General features: G+C 43.8%; 2 protein-coding genes across 5 annotated transcripts in view; one reads left to right on the top strand and one right to left on the bottom strand.

The window, feature by feature from the left end:
- On the top strand, positions 1-7,165 carry LOC6586474 (ceramide transfer protein). 2 transcript variants are annotated; one of them, XM_002012052.4, is made up of 10 exons: positions 1-170; positions 579-894; positions 1,297-1,689; positions 1,749-1,897; positions 1,960-2,020; positions 5,297-5,521; positions 5,579-5,810; positions 5,876-6,078; positions 6,154-6,289; positions 6,359-7,165. In XM_002012052.4, exons 2-10 carry the CDS (start codon positions 604-606, stop codon positions 6,484-6,486), a joined length of 1,818 nt encoding a protein of 605 aa, XP_002012088.2. In that variant the 5' UTR covers positions 1-170; positions 579-603; the 3' UTR covers positions 6,487-7,165. The 2 variants fall into 2 exon arrangements, with proteins under 2 accessions (XP_002012088.2, XP_015015858.1); XM_015160372.3 differs by lacking the exons at positions 1-170; positions 579-894; positions 1,297-1,689; positions 1,749-1,897; positions 1,960-2,020 and adding an exon at positions 3,398-3,586.
- A 1,434-nt stretch (positions 7,166-8,599) lies between these two features.
- Positions 8,600-17,662, bottom strand: part of LOC6586473 (Down syndrome cell adhesion molecule-like protein Dscam2) — a 45,358-nt gene continuing 36,295 nt past the window's right edge. The window contains exons 19-31 of one of the 3 annotated variants that reach the window (XM_044009545.1): positions 17,182-17,299; positions 15,663-15,825; positions 15,096-15,593; positions 14,732-14,878; positions 13,658-13,810; positions 13,360-13,454; positions 12,234-13,284; positions 11,970-12,116; positions 11,576-11,925; positions 11,298-11,370; positions 10,863-11,012; positions 10,609-10,777; positions 8,600-10,529 (exon numbers count right to left, since the gene is read on the bottom strand). In XM_044009545.1, the coding sequence (XP_043865480.1) occupies positions 10,382-10,529; positions 10,609-10,777; positions 10,863-11,012; positions 11,298-11,370; positions 11,576-11,925; positions 11,970-12,116; positions 12,234-13,284; positions 13,360-13,454; positions 13,658-13,810; positions 14,732-14,878; positions 15,096-15,593; positions 15,663-15,825; positions 17,182-17,299 (3,262 nt within the window). In that variant the 3' untranslated portion in view covers positions 8,600-10,381. Of the gene's footprint in view, positions 10,546-10,608; positions 10,778-10,862; positions 11,013-11,297; positions 11,371-11,575; positions 11,926-11,969; positions 12,117-12,233; positions 13,285-13,359; positions 13,455-13,657; positions 13,811-14,731; positions 14,879-15,095; positions 15,594-15,662; positions 15,826-17,181; positions 17,300-17,662 lie in introns of all 3 variants that reach the window. The other 2 variants (XM_015160369.3, XM_044009546.1) reach the window with 2 other exon arrangements.

The following is a 17,662-nucleotide window of genomic DNA, read 5'->3' as shown; positions in this document are numbered from 1 at the left end:
GATAACCGGCGCACAGCTGATTGCTTGGTTTATCACGCTTGCGGACTTCGAGGTGCTTTTTTTGATTCAGTTATTTACAAAGTTTGCACAAACATAAAAACACCAGCGGAATTGCGTGTCGCACAAATGTGTGAGCACAGCGATAGCAAACAGTAGAACGCTTGTTGCAGGTAAGTTCACTGGACGCTTTCCACCCTCTCGAAAGACAACGTCAGCAAGCGAAATAGCAACAACTCTAACGCCGACGCCAACGCCAAAGCCAAACCCGGCCAAACGCCAATTAGAATAATATCAACAACAAAGTTTCGACTGAGTCAGAGTCGTCAGGCCATTGTTTGATAATGATTGTATTGAGGCATTATCACGACCTCGCAGCGACAGATGATTGCCGAGCGAAAGCGGCCGGTGTTAATGCTACTGCTGCTATTGTTGTTGTTGTTGTTGTTGTTGTTGTTGTTAGTGCTGTTGCTGCTGTTGATATTGTTGTTGCTCTTGTGTATATCACGCGGACGTGGCGCTATATAATATATACGGTAATCTATCTCGGCCCTCGCTTATTTAGCAAGTTTCTATTACAGGTAAATCACAATCCACATCGCTGGCATGGACGAGCTGGACAACAGGACGGCGCAGCAGCCCACAGCGGATGCAGTTGCAGCGGCGGCTCCAATTGCACCTGTCACTGGTTCACAGAGCGACTCCTCCGAGGAGGAGGAGTATTTGGACAACAGCATTGAGCTGCGCGGTTATTTGAGCAAGTGGACCAATTATATATACGGCTGGCAGCCACGCTATATTGTGCTCAAGGATGGCACGCTCTCCTACTACAAATCCGAATCAGAGTCCGATTTTGGCTGTCGCGGCGCCATTAGCTTGTCCAAGGCGACCATTAAGGTACGTATTTAGACGCCATATGAATACACGTATGCGTGTATACACTTAGCCAGCAAGTGTTCTTAATTGAACTAATCAAAAAGTAATGGGTGCGAGCGAGTGTGCGCATATCCAAGAACCCCCGACGCCGCAATCAATGCAGCGCAATCAATTAATGCTGAATGTCGCCAACGAATGGTGGTGAATAAGTGACAAAATATAAAACCACACTGAAGTCATCAAATGTAAGTGGGCCCAACCCTGCGCTGCCTGCCCTGCCCTGCATTGGCCAACCCTCGCCCGCCACTGCCCTCACTTTGTCATTTTATGGCAATTGTTTTTCTTTTTTTCGGAGGGCGTTGATTGCCCGCCTATATTTAGTCTATTTTTATTGTAAACAATGATTCATCGTTTTGTTTGCAGGCACACGAATCGGACGAGCTGCGCTTCGATGTGGTTGTCAATAATCTGAACAACTGGTGCCTGCGCGCCGAGACCAGTGAGGATCGCATGCATTGGGTGGAGGTGCTGCAGCTGTATAAGGAGGGCACCGGCAGCACGGACACCACGTCGCTGCGTCGCCATGGCAGCAGCATGTCCCTGCAGTCGAACACCATATCGCTGGCCAGCGGGGGCAGCCTGAAGAAAACCCAACGCAACTTGCGCGAGAAGGTTGGCGAACTGGAGACCTTCAAGGATATACTCTTTGTGCAGATTGAGACGCTGCAACGCTACTTTGACGCCTGCTCCGAGCTGAACAAGGCCAATGCACAGCCGCTCGACCTGGGCGATGGCCTAAAGCCCATCGATTTCAAGGTGAGCGCCTAATGATTCCCATGGATTTCCGTATATTAATGCATGTTTCCTGCTGGCAGGGCGAGTCCATCACATTTCGTGCCACAACAACTGGAGTGCTGAGCACATTGCAGCATTGCCTGGAGATTATAGGCGAGAGTGATGAATCATGGAAACGCAAGCTGGAGCGCGAAATAGATAAGCGACGTCGCGCGGACGACCAAAATAGGTGAGCCTAAACTAGAAAATAGAGAGAGCTTAACTAAATTTGTTTGATTTTGATATTTGCAGAAAGCTGAAGGAGGAAATCGAGAAGCTAAAACGTTTATCATATCCCGGCCCAGATTTTGAGGTAAGTTTCACACGTTTAGTTTTCCTATGAAAACAAACCAAATGCGAATTGTAAATATGAAATATAAACCTTATAAACTGTGTGTATGTGTGTGTGTGTACACACACTCAGCCCACACACTCAAGAGCCACCACAATCCCAGTGAACTCCGCCCATATGCCACTTGCTTTGGCCGTCCAAAAATAAATCTCTTGTGTTTGTTTGATTACATTACAATTTGAGCATACGCACACGCCGTGTAATTATTTAAACAATTTGCCTGTTTGGTAATGCATGAGCTCCAACTATAGCCGTATATAATCTATGCCTTATAATATTGCCCCTATATAAATATATTTATATACATATAATTGTGGCCGAGTCTATTTGCGCTTTGATTCCGTGTCATGTTTTTTTTTTTTTTTTTTTTTTGATAGTTATCCATTTTAATGGACCTGTCGCTTGCTCGGCTGTGTTTAGAGCCGCGGGCCTTTAATTAGGGCTTAGCGTTTAACTATTTTTAACTCTTATCAGTCGAATTGGATCGAAGTGGGCTCTACGCTATTTGGCTACGCCATTTCCTATATGTCAACTTTAATGCTTAATTTGTTTGGCTTCTTTCCGAGCGGCGCTGACTTATTAGATATGTGCAGGGCTCTATGTATATATGTATAACTAATCCCCAGTTCATTCACTTCGCTGGCAGCTCAAGCGCAAAATATTGAACACATGGCGACATTTGAAGTTGACTCTAAGACAGTTTTGAGGTTGCGTAGCACTTGGGCCAATATTGCAGTAGGTCATGTCTGGCTGTTGCAAGAGTCCATAAAGAAGATGCTCTAACTTTCAGCTGGGCTGCTTTGCTAGGTCAACAAACTTGTGATATTATTTCGAAATATAAAAATACCATTTGTATTATATATATATCAAGTATAATAAAAAAGACAAATAAATAAATTTCATATATTTTTAATTTTTTTAATAAATAATTTTATACCAATTTTTTAAATTAAAATTTTTAATATTTATTTTTTTATTAGCTTTTGTTTATATATTTCTTCATTTAAAAAAGCATTTTTCGTTTATTTATTTTCGTTATTTTATAAAAGTATTTTAAGTATATATTGATATATATTTCTTTATAATAATATATTTAAAAAAAAATAATTTTTTCCCGAAATTTAAGTCAATTTAAAGTTATATAAAGTTATATAATTTATCTCCGCAGTTCATTTACCCATTTTGTTTGGTTAGCGCATAGCAAATTCGCTTTGAGCCTAAGCGGCTGAGCTCCACTTGTTGGCCTGGCTTTAATGTTTAGCTGGGCTTGGCTCAGCTTATGGCTGGCAATTGACAGCACGAATTGGTCAGTCGACGGTCAGCGATCGGCTTGCGCACACGTAGAAATCATAAACAAATTGACGGGCTCTTTTTGTCGCGTTTAGTGTTTTGGACAATTGTGAAACTGTTGGCCATAAGAAAGCAATTCGAAAGAAACTTGGCCAAGAGAAGCGGCACATAAAAATGCCTGCGATGCGTTTGCAATGGCGTTGCGGCTATAAGCTACAGCATGGCCAAAAGATTGTGGTAGGTAAATCTACTTGGAGTGTGGGTGGAAGTGGGAGTGAGTAAGAGAGAGAGAGAGCGGGTGTGTGAGAGAGACAGGTAGAGATAGTGTTATATTAAATCAAGCAAAACGTTCCAAACATTGATTTATTATTTAAGCGCGTGTAATCCTTTACATATGAAGCTTAAAGCTCTCGTTCTCTCTCGCTCGCTCGCTCTCTCGCCGACTCTCTCTGGCAGCTGGCAGGATGTTTTCTGTTTGTGCTCAGCAACAGTTTGTTTCGCGCCCTCGCGCCAGTCGGAAGGATTCGGTTGGAAGTGCGCGTGGCTTGTTGATGACCTCGTAAACTCACACACACACACACGCACACGCACACATACGCCCCATTCCACCTTCGCCTGGCTTTACTGCACGTGTGTGTGTTTGTGTGTGGATTCTGCATATAATTTGTTGGCATCGACTTGTAGACATTAAACGGACGCCAAGTGGAGCCTGGTGAGCGCCAAATCCCCAAATTCCCGTTGCCAGCTGCTCAGACAACTGGACGCCGATTCGTGACTTCATCGCCCAAAACAAAACTTTGGCCTACATTGGGGAAGTTCAGTGTTTTTTTAGTCTTAGTGGCGTGCTTGATAATCGTGACACGAACTAATCCCGCTCTACTACTAACTAGTCGAAATCTAGTAAGCCTTTGTGATTTTTTATTACATTTCGTGTTCTGTACACGTGCTTTTCTCTAATTGGTTTCTAAATTTAACCGTACTGTGCTTACTATCTGAGTGTGCTTCGTATTTATTTTCTGCTCTATTAGAATTGAAGAATCCCCTTGCTTCCGTAACCTACGGCCTCTCTTAACTAGGCTGTTTGTTTATATTGTTTGTCGTGTCTTTGTCTGTAAGTTAAGAGCTCTCGAAGCACGAGCCCATCTCTAGTCGATTAATTTTTAACTTATCTCAAAGAATTTTGTGTTCTTGCTCATGTCATTCTCAATGAATTCGGCATATTACACAGTTTTGTGTTTGGGTTTAGTGTCTTTTACCCCAAGTTTTCTAAGCTCTTAAGTCTTCCTGTATAGCATGATCGTGCTCATACTTCAGGTTGTATTTTGTATGCTTATCTCTAGTTCATCCAGACACTCACCAGCTCGTGCATCTTTACTTTATTCGTTCTTGGTCTGTCTTACACGCGCCCATCTCTAATTCGTCTTCATATTTACCGCATAACTCGTGTTCGTTTCGTGCTTCTCTGCTAGTCGGCTAGGCACGCTCGCATCTCTAGCTAGAATTCGCTGGCTTTTGCGTTTAATTGTTACAGCTGCTTATGCGCCCAATAATTGAATAGAATTAAATTTGGATAAAATATTTCCAGTCTTCGAATAGGCATGCACGCGCCAGCCATCATAGACTGTGCTTTGCTGTCTTCAGACGGCGCTCCTTTAGTATTCATGGCACATGGGGCTTGGGGTATGCCGGCCAACCCGCCCGACTGCCCGGCTGCCCGACTGCCCAGCTGCCTGCCTGCCTTCCATATGCATGCGTTATGGGCATCTATTATGCTCAAGCAATTTCGCATGCGGTGGCAGTGTCGCCCGTTGGGGATTTCTGGGAGACTTGGATTTAATTTATGCGCGTCACGATTCGCATTTCTTGCATTCAATTAATTAGAGCCGAACCCCTTTGTTGAACTTGACTTGGTACTACATATGTGATGCTTGACTATTTGCTTGGCAGGAGGGTCCACATTCCACATTGCCCGAGGATGAGTTCTTTGATGCCGTCGAGACGGGCCTGGAAAAAATCGAAGAGGACATGCAGATGCGCTTCAAACTGAGACTCCAATCGCAAATCTCACAGACGCTGGTCAATGTGCCGCACGAGGCCGTGGCCGAGGGCGAGGAGGCGCGCGAGGAGTTCGGCACCGGGGCCGAGGCCAAATCCCATCCACTCTGGCCGGAGGTAAGCCGGAAATTGGAAACGAATTGAAAACGATTCAATAATTGCATTTCCATACAGATTGATCGCGTGTGCAAGGAGCAGCTGCACTATGCGCGCGAGGGCGTCGGCCAGGACGGCAATGGCTGGCAAATCTTTGCCGACGAGGGCGAAATCAAAATGTACAAGCGCGAGGAGGAAGTCAACGGCATGGTCATGGATCCGCTCAAAGCCTATCACACAGTCAAGGGCGTGACAGCGCGCGAGATGTGCCATTACTTCTTCATGCCCGAGTTTCGCAATGATTGGGAGAGTGAGTAATCCATCACTGAATATATACGTGGACTGACTTTCATATGTATGTATATGCACTTGCAGCCACGCTGGAGGACTGCACCATACTGGAGAAGATCTCGGCGGACACATTGCTCTTCTTGCAGACCCACAAACGTATTTGGCCAGCCAGCCAGCGCGACGCACAGTTCTGGTCGCATATGCGCAAGATCACCGATGGCCTCGAGCCGGGCACCTGCGACATGTGGGTGGTGTGCAACAACTCGACGGATTATGCCAAGCAGGAGGTGGGTCCCCCCTCTCTCACTCTCCCGTCTGTACTTAATGCAACATATTACATATTTTTCATATTTTTCCGCTAGTCGAAGAACGGCAAATGTGTGCGCATCTTTCTAACGGTCATACTCGCCTGCCAAACACTTCTGCCCGATAATTATGTCAAGGGCCAGCCGCTGAGTCGGGATGACTTGACCTGCAAAGTAACCTACTGTTCTGTGGGTGCGTATGCCTCGTGTAGATATCTCTATATTCAATTATATTAACATATTTTCGTATCACTCCCCGCAGTTAATCCCGGTGGCTGGGCTCCAGCGAGCGCCTTACGGGCTGTTTATAAGCGTGAATATCCCAAGTTTCTGAAACGCTTTACCGGCTATGTGATAGACCAGTGTAAGGATAAGCCTATTATGTTCTGATATTTGCCATAAGCAACAAAGCAATCAAAACGAAAAATGAAAAAAATAGAAAAAAAAAAAAAATGGATAATCCAAAACAGAAAACTGGAATAATGTTTAACGTATAATGTTTCTAATTTAGTTTAAAGTTTAGCGTTTAAGCAGCCGTTGAACTTACAAAGTGGCTACACTCTTAAAACGTTTTTTATACACACCCCTAACCGTTAATCATAGCCACTGTAAGTGCCCCGCCCCGTAAACGCCCCCCTTGCTAACCCAAAACTTGTAAATGTGCTTTAAGTCAGATGTTAGCCTGTTCATTTTGTAAAGCCAATCGCTGTTTAGTTCTTAAGTTATTTGGTAAGCAACAACTAAATTTTAACATTTTTTTAACTGAGAGGAAGCAAAACACAATCATTGTCTATAAGCTGTGGCCTATAGCTCGGCTGCTTGGAATTTCTGAAAACACTGTGTCTATATAACTATGAAAATGCTTTAAGTGCAACAATTGCAAAGAATTTTGAATATGTGTTTGTGTAACGTAGCTAAAGAATTTTATTACACTATTTCTATACGCCTCAATCTATACGCCTCTCCGTGTGAGTTTTCTTTAATCAAATCAAATGAAACCAACTATGTCGAATGTAAATAAATGCGATCCATTGTTAACTCTGGAAACTTGTGCACTGCGGCAAAGTAAGCATTGAGTCTTTGTATTTGTTATGGCTGACTGCGCGCGTCTCGGCAGCGTTATTAATAGACGAGTATGAAAGAAAACTGTCTATGACTAACTATACCAAATTGTAAACTCTTGACTGACCATTCTGATTGATAAGATTAAAGTGAGTGCAAATATATAACTATATATAACTCAAAGCTCGCCTGACTTTATGTAATATAGATAAAGCTAAATGTAATACAGATAAAGATAGTTTTTGATTGCCAATTGGTAGATAATGCCGTTCGGGTTTCAATGGTACGAGCTGAAGTATAAATTGTTATATTAGAAGAGCTAAAATGGTTTACATTTAGATAAGGCCAAGTGACTGAGGAATTTATGTGAGTTCTAAATGAGTTTGAGAGATCAAATTAAACAAGTATTTATTGATATACCCTGAACCCATTGAAAATGGGAAATCAGGGTATAATGGTTTTGTGAAAAGTATGTAACAGGCAGAAGGAATCATCCCAGACCCCATAAAGTATATATATTTTTGATCAGGGTGATGTGAGCTGAGTCGATATATCCCTGTCCATCTGTCCGTCCGTCCGTCAGTATGAGCAAGCCGATCTCAGAAGATAAAAGAGCTAGAGAGCTGAAATTTGGCATGCATACTCCTGTATACCATAGGCAGTACAAGTTTATCTTATTTTTTCGATAACTTTTTGATCGAGAATGATCGAAAAATCTACTTTGTTTTTTCAGCATAATTTGAACACTTTTAGTAGTAGGTATCTCCCAGTCGAGCAGTCTCGACTGGAGCCTTCTTACTTGTTGAGAGCTGATTCCAGCCCAAAGCTGCGAATGCCATTTGAGTCAGAAATTACTTAAATTTAGAAGAGGCTGCTCTTCCACATCTACATTGAACTAGTTTACACCAATTGGAGATCAACAACTGCATCGCATCAAGCTTCGAGTTGAACGGCTTCAAAGGCAATTGATCTCTTATTCTCTATCTGTTACTCTGTTGCTCTCAGCTCACCCTCTCTCTCTCTCTCTCTCTCTCTCTCTCTCTCTCTCTCTCTCTCTCTCTCTCTCTCTCTCTCTCTCTCTCTCTCTCTCTCTCTCTCTCTCTCTCTCTCTCTCATTGACACATTTGGAATTCACCCTGCTGCCCCTCAAAGTGCTGTCCCTTAAGCCCTTAAGTAAAACTTCAGTTTGCTGTTTGTCTTTATCATTATGTCATGTCATGTATTTTGCATTTTGTAGACCACAATCAATGGAATTAGCACATTAACAAATGTACATTAACTGTGCTTCATTATTTGCTTTTGTTTTTCGTTTTTTTGAATCTTTTTTTTTTTTTATCGATATTTTTGCCAAGGGAATTTTACAATTTTCTCTCATTTCATTATTCAATTTTTACAACCAAGTATATATTCATAGAGTGTTTTTCTTTATATATGTATTTACTTTCCAAAACTTTGAAATGCCTAAATCGGTGCAGTCTGAAAAAGTTTTGCATTGCCAAAAACTTGTAATTCCATTTAGAGATTGCTTAGATAAGTTAATAGTTAATATGACTAGAGATGTGAGTTTTGTTTCTGCTTTGCTTCGCTTTATACTTTATATGCTTATTTTCTTGTGAACTACAACGTTGTGTTTGTGTGTGTGTGTGTGTGTGTGATTTAAATGTTATACTAGTATATAATGTATGCCTGGTTGTTGTGATCATATTGTCATGTAAATTGGTTGGATCTTGCTTGCTTTTTGGCTATTGCAAAATGTAATCAGAGTCGTCTACTTATAGTACAGGTGTACAGGAGGTGTACAGGTGTGTGAAAGCTATATGGTCTAGAGTTTTGGCAAACTGGAATCGGCGCTATATAATTCTGTATCTTGTAGTATCTTGAGCTGGGTTCGCTTTACTGCTTTCAGTGTTTCTTTGATGAAAATGCATGCTGGCTTACGACTTTGGCTACTAAATATTCCTCTAAATTCATATACATATACATATACATATATATATGATTTGTATAATTAGGTATTATAATGCTTAGCTATGTACAACAGTTTCATAAACTATTAGATGCGTGTTTGTTTATACTTTAAATTAATTTAAATAACTAGCTAACATTTTCCTTCAGTTTTTCATCGGGGTCGGAGAGAAAAACATAAACAATTTAACGTAAACCTTTTAATTTACTAGATATATATGTGTGTACGAGTGTGTGAATATATGTATGTGTATTTCATGCATGCATTATATGTAGTTGTCTTTCATAATCCGTTTCTCTTAATGCTCTGCTCTTAACTACACTACATTCGGTAGTTCCTTCAGCTATGCAAAACATTTTAAATACGGCCTGCCGCAATTTTATAAAATTATTTTTTTTTAAATACACATTAAATGCTTAAGTTGTAATCTTGTGTATTATTTTTAACATTTATTGCAATAATATATATTTTTTTTAATTTATCATTTATAATTCTTTTTTGTTTAACATTCATTCCATTTATAATATAAATATTTTAATATTATTATTTTTTGCAGCTTTTGAAGTTAAACTAAGCATAATCAGTATGTAAATAAGTCTTATGGTTTATATTTCATTTTCCTTATTATTTTTTTTTTTTTTTTTTTTGTAGTTTAAATTAAATTTGTTCGTTGAAAATCAAAAATGCTCGAAAAGTTCTTATTATTCTTGATTTGTTATTCATTTTGTTGTTGTAAATAGTTACACTTGTGTATTTTATTTTTCATAATTTTTTTTTTTTTTTTGCTGTTTATATTTCACTTAGTATGCAGTTTGTATTCTAATACTTTAATTTTTAACAATTCATAAATTGTTAAAGAAATGCCTGTTTGTTTTTGAAGTGGAGTGTGTGTGTTAGCCAAGTCTATAAGGATTTCTTGTATAATATGTTGGATTTTACAACAGATCTTCGCCCTATATAGGATTTGCCATATTTAGCTTTTTCTATCTGTTAAGATTTTACATAACAATTATGTTTGCCTTTATCGTATCGATTTTTGTTTTTGTTTTCAAGATTTTACAACAGTTTTGTGCTTCTGGTAGAAACTTTTCTCTAGTTCCTCCATAGGGGTATTCCCTAAATTAGATTTTACAACAAATTTGTCTGCCTTCTATATGGCATCGTGACCATTTGAAGAGTTTTCAATTTTCAATCAACACTTTGTATTATTTTTTTTTTTCCAATATTTGATTAATTTAAAAATTAGTTTATGTGTCCTTAGACATTGATTTGGAAAGCTTCACGCTGCAGCTTCTGATTGGCACGCATTCGTGGCGACGTTTGGGTCTTCGCCTTGTCGTTGGCATCCGAGAAACGGGCCGGTGGATTGATGTGGTCCTGGTAGTTTGGTGGATAGTTGGATATGCTAAACGTACAGGGTTCTAATTATGCATATAGCGGGAACATATCATATCAATTGCTCAGCGTTCAGCGTCTCGGCTTACCTAAATGTAGTCTCTTCATTGTGGCTCGAGTAGCCGCTGGAGCTGCGCACGTGGCGCTTGCCGCTGGTGCCCGGCTTGCTGGACTTGCGGGCGGCGAAGGGGGGCTTCGATTTGCGGGTCATGCTGGTGGGCGTGGTCTCCGACGAGGAGGATGTCTCATCTTGAGTGTCTGCAGGGTAGCAAAAGAGAGAGAGAGAGAGAGAGAGAGTTGTTGCACGCTGCGTATACGCAATATTCGAGTGTCGATGGCTTACCGCGTTGTGCGCGATATTTGGCCGAGTTAAGAGCGCGGGCGGACACATCATTGTCGGACTCGGAGCCGAGTGTGTCATATTCTGTAATTGGTATGTGAAGCGTTAGGATTTTCCTAACTTCGGAATCTGTTGAACCTGGATTGTCCGATTCTAAAAAGTTTAATACAATGCGATGTTTCGTTTTTTGCGAATGAAGTGATTGAATGCGTATGTTAGTATTGAAGTTGATTAGAGCGTGAATAAAACATATAGTCATATATGATATATCGAAATCAGGAGCATAGAAATACATAGACAAATCATACAGGACTTGAATGCAACATGATATGAGATACAAATAATGAGCAAATTTTGCTTAAAGCTACATTTTAGGCAACTCAAATGGAGAGGATAATGATATATATGTATACGTATATCGGTTATATATGTATATACCTTGACTCTCTGAGTGCGGGTCGCGTAGACGGCCTACTTTTCGGCGCACCTTTGTATACTCTGGCTCCTTGGACTGTGGAAGACAGAGAGAGAGAGAGAGAGAGGGAGAGAGGGAAAGGGAGATAGAGAGATAGGAAAAAGTATAGAAAAACAGAATAGTTAGAAAGATAGACGAAAAGAGACAGTTACAGAAAGAAAGAAAGAAACAGAGAGAAAGAGAGAGAAATAGTATTATAGACCCTTTCACGTATATCTCCTATGTGTACACCCCGACTTACGTGATAGCTCTCTGGCTTGACATCGTGATAGACAAAGGAGCCGCGCACCGAGTGATACGGGCCGCTGTAGACGTTGCCGCTGTAGGAGCTCTCGCTGTACGTCTGCTTGTTCAACTGGAACGTGGCGTAGGGGCAGATGTCCTCGATATACTCGTTGCCCTCGGCCTTGCCAAAGCTGCCCGAATCGTTGGAGTTGGAGCCACGCGGCGCGGAGTTCGTCGGATTGCAGCGCACGGCCAAGTACTGCTGGTCACGATTCTGTTTGTTCTGCAGATTGGCCAGGGAGGGCGACTCCGACATGGAGGAGCTGGCCAGACGCGCCTGGTTGCTCAGCTCTGCGGGCGAGTGAACTATTTAGACTAAGTGAGAAGTTTACTCGGGATACTCTACTCACTTCGCTTGCGCAGGAACAGCGCCGCCGCAATGAGCGCCAGCAGCATGAGGAGCGACACGCAGATGGGCAGCAGCAGCTTGAAATTCGCATAGAAGGGCAGATCGCTCAGGTGCGAGACGGGCGTCGAATGGTCGTTGTTGTAGAGGACTAGAGAATGTGGAATGAGAATTGAAGTGAGTTGAGGAAATCTGATCAGGGGAAGGCAAGGCCAGGCTTGACTCTTCCATTTACAGGGTATCTGCTGGTCAGTCAGTGCACACTTACCGCCTTGGGGCGAGAGCGTCGTAAAGTTGTACACCGCCGTCGTGGAGCCCGCATTGTTGTGGGCCGTCACCTTGAGCTGGTACTTGGTGCCCGGCACCAGGTCGCTGACCGTGTAGATGCGCTCGGTGGGCGGTATGTGGTTGGAGACGACGTTCCAGGCGGAGCGGCCGTAGACCCGCGACTCGATCATGAAGTAGAGTATGCCGCAGCCGCCGTCGCCCCAGGAGTCCAGCCAGCAGGTGACGCTCGTCGAGTTGTTGGTTATCATCTGCGAGTGCTTCGGCTGCACGGGCGAGTTGCCCTTGGTGTAGGAGTTGACGATGTCGCAGGGCAGGCCGGTGCCGATCTTGTTGTAGGCCGTTATGTACAGCTGGTAGCGCGTGCCGCACCACAGGTTGCTCAGCAGGTGCGAGTTGGTCTTGGCGTCCACCTGCAGCTCCTCCCAGTCGCCGTTGTCCCGCTTGTAGTTGATCACGTAGCCCAGGATGGGGCTGCCGCCGTGGCTGTTGTCGAGCCACTCCAGGTGCAGGCTGTCCGTGTAGCTGTTCACCACCGTCAGGTTGGGCGCCTCCGGCGGCACCTTGACCACAATGCTGTACACGATCTCGTCCTTGCCCCAGGTGTTCTCCACGCTGCAGGTGTAGTTGCCCGCGTCGCTCGCCTGGCACTCGCGCAAGTAGAGCGTCCCGTTCTTGGCTATGGTCTTCCTCGCGCTCGTCTCCATGTTGTGCCCGTCCTGCCGCCAGATGGTCACCGGCGCGGGCGCGCCCACCTTGCGGCACGGCAGCTCCAGGTTCTCCTTCCAGGGCGTCACAATCCGCTGGCTGAACGAGACGATGCGCGCGGGCACCTTGTTGTTCGGCGGCACCGTCACCACCTGCGTCTTCTCGCCCTCGCCCACCTTGGTGGAGGCCGTCAGCCAGAACTGGTAGGTGGCCGACTCCTGCGTGCGCACCGTCTCGTGCATCTCCACGTAGGGCCCGAGCACCCGCTTGTGCGTGCCCTCCTCGCGGCCCCCCTCCAGCATGGACATGTAGAAGGTGTAGCCAGTCTAAGAGACGGGGGAGTGGCAGTGGGAGTGGAGCTGAGTTAATTTGGCTTGCTAATTGTGGGCGTGGCTACTTACAATGTCACCGTTGGGCAGATCGGGCGGCAGCCAGGATACGATGATTTTGGTGCTCGACGCGGGTATCGCTTTGATGGCCTGCGGCGCCGATGGCACTGCAAAAATCATATAAATAAAAGCAATTGCGATGGCCGGAAAAGGGGGCGGGAAAATGCGCTGCATGAAATTGCAAACGTGCGGCGAGCACTAGGCAAGGATTGAGTGTGTGTGGGAGTCTCGACTCCCACTTCCACTGCCCTTCCCATACCCCAGCCCCGCCTCGTTTCAGTTTTGCGTTCATTGAACCGACGCCACTTACCATCCTCATAGGTGCGGCAATAAAATGGTTTGGTTTTCATCCCGTCGCCCACTTTGGTGTAAGCCAAAACCCAGACCGTGTAGTTTGTGTATTTGCGCAGATTCTCAATGGTGACGTATTGATTTGTTGACTTGACAACCTCCGGCTCCGCTTCTGGATAAGAAAAACAACGACAATTAGCACTGATTGGAAATATGACGACGGCGAGCTGAGCAAGCGAAACGGCAGCTAATTAAATTGAATATACAACTATTGTCGAAATGGGAGAAGGGCTTATAAATGGAGATACAGACTGAGAGAGGGGGGAGGGGAAAAAGAGATTTGCTTGAAATGAAAATGTTAAAGTTAAATCAATAAATTTGAAATAGCTTCAGGCAGGGGAATTAAATTTCAACTGTTGAGGGCAAATCAAATATAGAATAGGAGTCAGATACATATATTACAGGCTAGTCTAGTATTGTAAGTGAAAAGTTAAAGGGAATCAAATATGACAAAATATAATCAATATATGCAAAATATAATTTTCTTGAGATCTATAAGCAAATTTAAAGAATTTTTTTTTAAATTCCCTATAATTCTGTTAACAAAATATAATTCGAATTTGAAGCATGAAAACTTTAATCAGAATTTCTATTGAATATGGGATATATATAGGCTTTATATATACAGTCGACTTTCGATAATTCTACATAAATGGCAAGAGGATTAGTTTTGATATTCGATTTACACAGAAATTCAAATTATCGAGAATTATCGAGAACGCATTTTCTTCAAGGGGAATGACATTTTTTCGATTTAGCGGGTTACAAATTATAGAGACTTTACTGTATGTATGTACATATACTTTATATATGCATATATATATTTTCTCATTTTAACAGTTCTATTTTCAATTTGTAGCTGAGTTTTGGCTGTGCAGGTTAATGGGTTAATGGCATTGCATAATTGCTTCGAAATGCTCAATCCCAATGCCGCTGAAGTAATTGGCGAGCCAAACAATTCGGCAACGAGCACAGACGTGCACAGCCATACACACACACACACGCACATACACAGTCAGACAGTTGGTCTTACCGTAAAGCTCATCGACCGATATGTAAAACACTTTGTAGCCCTTGATTTTGCCATTTTGTCCGTCAATATCCGGCGGTGACCAGGTGATATAAATCGATGTGGAGCCAAGCACATCGCATTGCGGCGACTCTGGCGGGCTTGAGGGCACTGCCAACGAGAGAGAGAGAGAGAGAGAGAGAGAGAGAGCGTGTGTGTGAGAGGGAGAGCTAGTGTAAGTGTATTAAATGTTTGCCAGCAAACGGCGCCAGCTGCCAGGGAGTTGGCTCCAGTTTTTGTGCACGGGCAATTAACAAATCCAATCAATGGGTGAGCGACCGGGGCGAGGGGTGTAGGTCCAGCCCCCTTTCCCCCGTTTGCCACTTACCATCCTCCATTGTTTGCACAGCAATTTCCTTGCTGGGCGGCCCGCTGCCCTGGCTGGTGTAGGCCTGGACAATCACATGGTACTGGGTGAACTTGTTGAGGTTGCTGAGCACCGTCTCGCCGCCGAAGTGGGAGCGCACCTCGACGGTCTTGAAGCTGAAGCCTTGGGTGGGATTCACCTCCTTGTCCTGGGGCGTGAGCGACATCTGGTAGCCCACATAGTAGCCCAGCAGGATGCCGTTCCAGTGCTCCCGCTCGGGCGCATCCCAGGTGACAGAGATCTCCGTGGAGCTCTTGGCCTCGGCTCGCACCTGCAGCGGCGGCCCCGACGGCACCTCCTCCAGCGTCGTCACCTGCACCACCTCCGAGAACTCGGAGGCGCCCAGCTTGTTCTCCGCCGACATGCGTATGTGGTAGGCCTTGGCCGGGCGCAGCTGCTGTATGTTGACCACCGTCTGGGCGCCGCTGATGTCAATGTGCTCCGCATTCTGCCAGATGTCTGTGAAATTTGCGGAGGCATTAGCTCTTGAGGCGCTGCTCTAGCCACACCTGCCTGTCGCTTGCTCACCTGAGATTTGCTTGTAGTAGATGTGGTACTGCTCGATGGGACTGTTGCCGGCGAATGGCTGGCTCCACGTCAGCTGCAGGCTGCGCGACTGCTGCGAGTTGATGCGCAGATTCTTCGGCTGCTCCGGCACCTCCTGCACGATTAGCTGTATGGACATCTCGTCCTGTCGACCAAGAGTTGTTGTTGTTAGTCAAACACACTCGCCACACTCGCCACACTCGCTGGCCCAGCTGCAGCCGGCGCTAGTCTGGCCGGCTCATTCAAATTGCCATAAATTAGGGCTAACAACTGTTGCCAGTTGGCCGGCAATGAGTCGACATGTGGGCGCGAGTGGGTGGGTGGCTGCCACTGGTGGGCGGTGGGCGGACATCAAAGTCGACTGGGCGAGAGCTTAACGCACAGCTGTTGGCCACTTCTCATGCAGAGAGTGTATGTAGTGTGTGTGTGTGTGTGTGTGTGTGTGTGTGTGTGTGTGTGTGTGTGTGTGTGTGTGTGTGTGTGTGTGTGTGTGCTAGTTGCTAGGGCTGGCTCTTACGCCTGATCAATCAGTGCCTTAGGCACAGCAGCAACAAATGAGTTTTATGAAAACCTTTTCGCAATCAATCATATAAAGTTGTTAATGTGCTTTGAGCAGCTTGAAGAAGCTTTAAGGTTTACTCATTTGAATTGCAGTTAGAATTCTACTATCAAAATGTATGCAAATGAAGGTTTACCTAGAGCTGCTTACTGACTGCTTGATATACTTGATATGATATGGGCTGAGCTAATCTAAGATAAAATATGCAATTTATATAAGTGATTGACGATTAATCTAAGCTCATTTAAGCTAAATTTTAAGCGATTATTAACTGATTGACTGCTTGATTGATGCCGATGAATTTCAATACAATTTAAATACAGTAGAATGCGGTTATAACGACTCTGCTTATAGCGTCTTTCGGGTATAACGACGGTTCCTTAAGTGTCGTTATAACCGGAATCTACTGTATTTTTCATTTCAATCATTTTTATAAAGATAAGGCCATTTATTTAGATGATAACTAAGGTATAAGTCTCATCAATCAGCTCTTTGACTGACGACAAACCAACTGAAGCTTACATTCAATCTAAGGACCTCTTCTACAAGTAGGAATCTCTCATAACAGACCCATTGTTTAATTTTCACTCATTTTCACACATATCATAATGGAATCTGTGGCTGATGACATTTTTCTTACACTCATTTATCACTGCTCTTCCAACTACAATTTGTCTATGACTTTTCACATATTCAGTTAACAAAAGAAAAAATACTCACACACACATACACATGCACATTTGAAACTTCCAACCCATTGTAAAGCCAAGCTGTTTACGAGGTATTTAAATGACTAACAAATGTAATCAAATATTCTAAGCGCAACATCAAGTGCTACAAACTTTTGATTGCTTTTTATATGCGACCAGCCCTGGTAGTACTTTATGTTGTGTGTGTGTGTGTGAGTGTGTGTGTGGCACAAAAGTGTCAGCATGCACTTACCTGTCCAAATGCATTGTTGGCCTGACAGATATAAATGCCTGTATCCTGGCGGTATGTGTGCGAAATGCCCAATTCGGAGACCATGCCATCGTCGAGCACTTGATCTCGTATGGTATAGCTGTGTGTGTGAGTGTGTATGAGTGTGTGTGTGTGATTTATATGCAAGTAAATGCATTTAAGAGATACAAGATACACACACACACACGCACGTACGTCGGCATGCAAACGTTGGCGTTTGGTGAGATACAGATACGAGATACGTATACGTTTACGTTAACAGATACAGATGCAGACACACAGATACAGATGCAGATGCAGAGGCCGAGATACGAATACGTGTTTGCGCAACGTGAGCGACGCAATGCAATTTTATAACAATGTTTTTCACGTTGCAACAGTTGTTGTTGTTATTGTTGTTGTTGTGTGTTGACAAAGACGAAGACGAACGAGGCCAACACACACACACACACACAGATGGCAG

The sequence above is a fragment of the Drosophila mojavensis genome, unplaced genomic scaffold (assembly GCF_018153725.1).
Source record: "Drosophila mojavensis isolate 15081-1352.22 unplaced genomic scaffold, ASM1815372v1 contig_74, whole genome shotgun sequence".
Classification (NCBI taxonomy): Eukaryota; Metazoa; Arthropoda; class Insecta; order Diptera; family Drosophilidae; genus Drosophila; species Drosophila mojavensis.
Note: the sequence above shows the minus strand (reverse complement) of the source record. Positions and strands in the feature narration are given on the sequence as shown.

What these genes read in the sequence shown, in the direction of transcription:
- LOC6586474 (XM_002012052.4), top strand. Translation starts at nt 604, where the DNA reads ATGGACGAGCTGGACAACAGGACGGCGCAGCAGCCCACAGCGGATGCA. An exon ending in TGTCCAAGGCGACCATTAAG is followed by an intron (nt 895 to 1,296) that starts GTACGTATTTAG and finishes TTTTGTTTGCAG; the next exon opens with GCACACGAATCGGACGAGCT. An exon ending in AGTAACCTACTGTTCTGTGG is followed by an intron (nt 6,290 to 6,358) that starts GTGCGTATGCCT and finishes CACTCCCCGCAG; the next exon opens with TTAATCCCGGTGGCTGGGCT.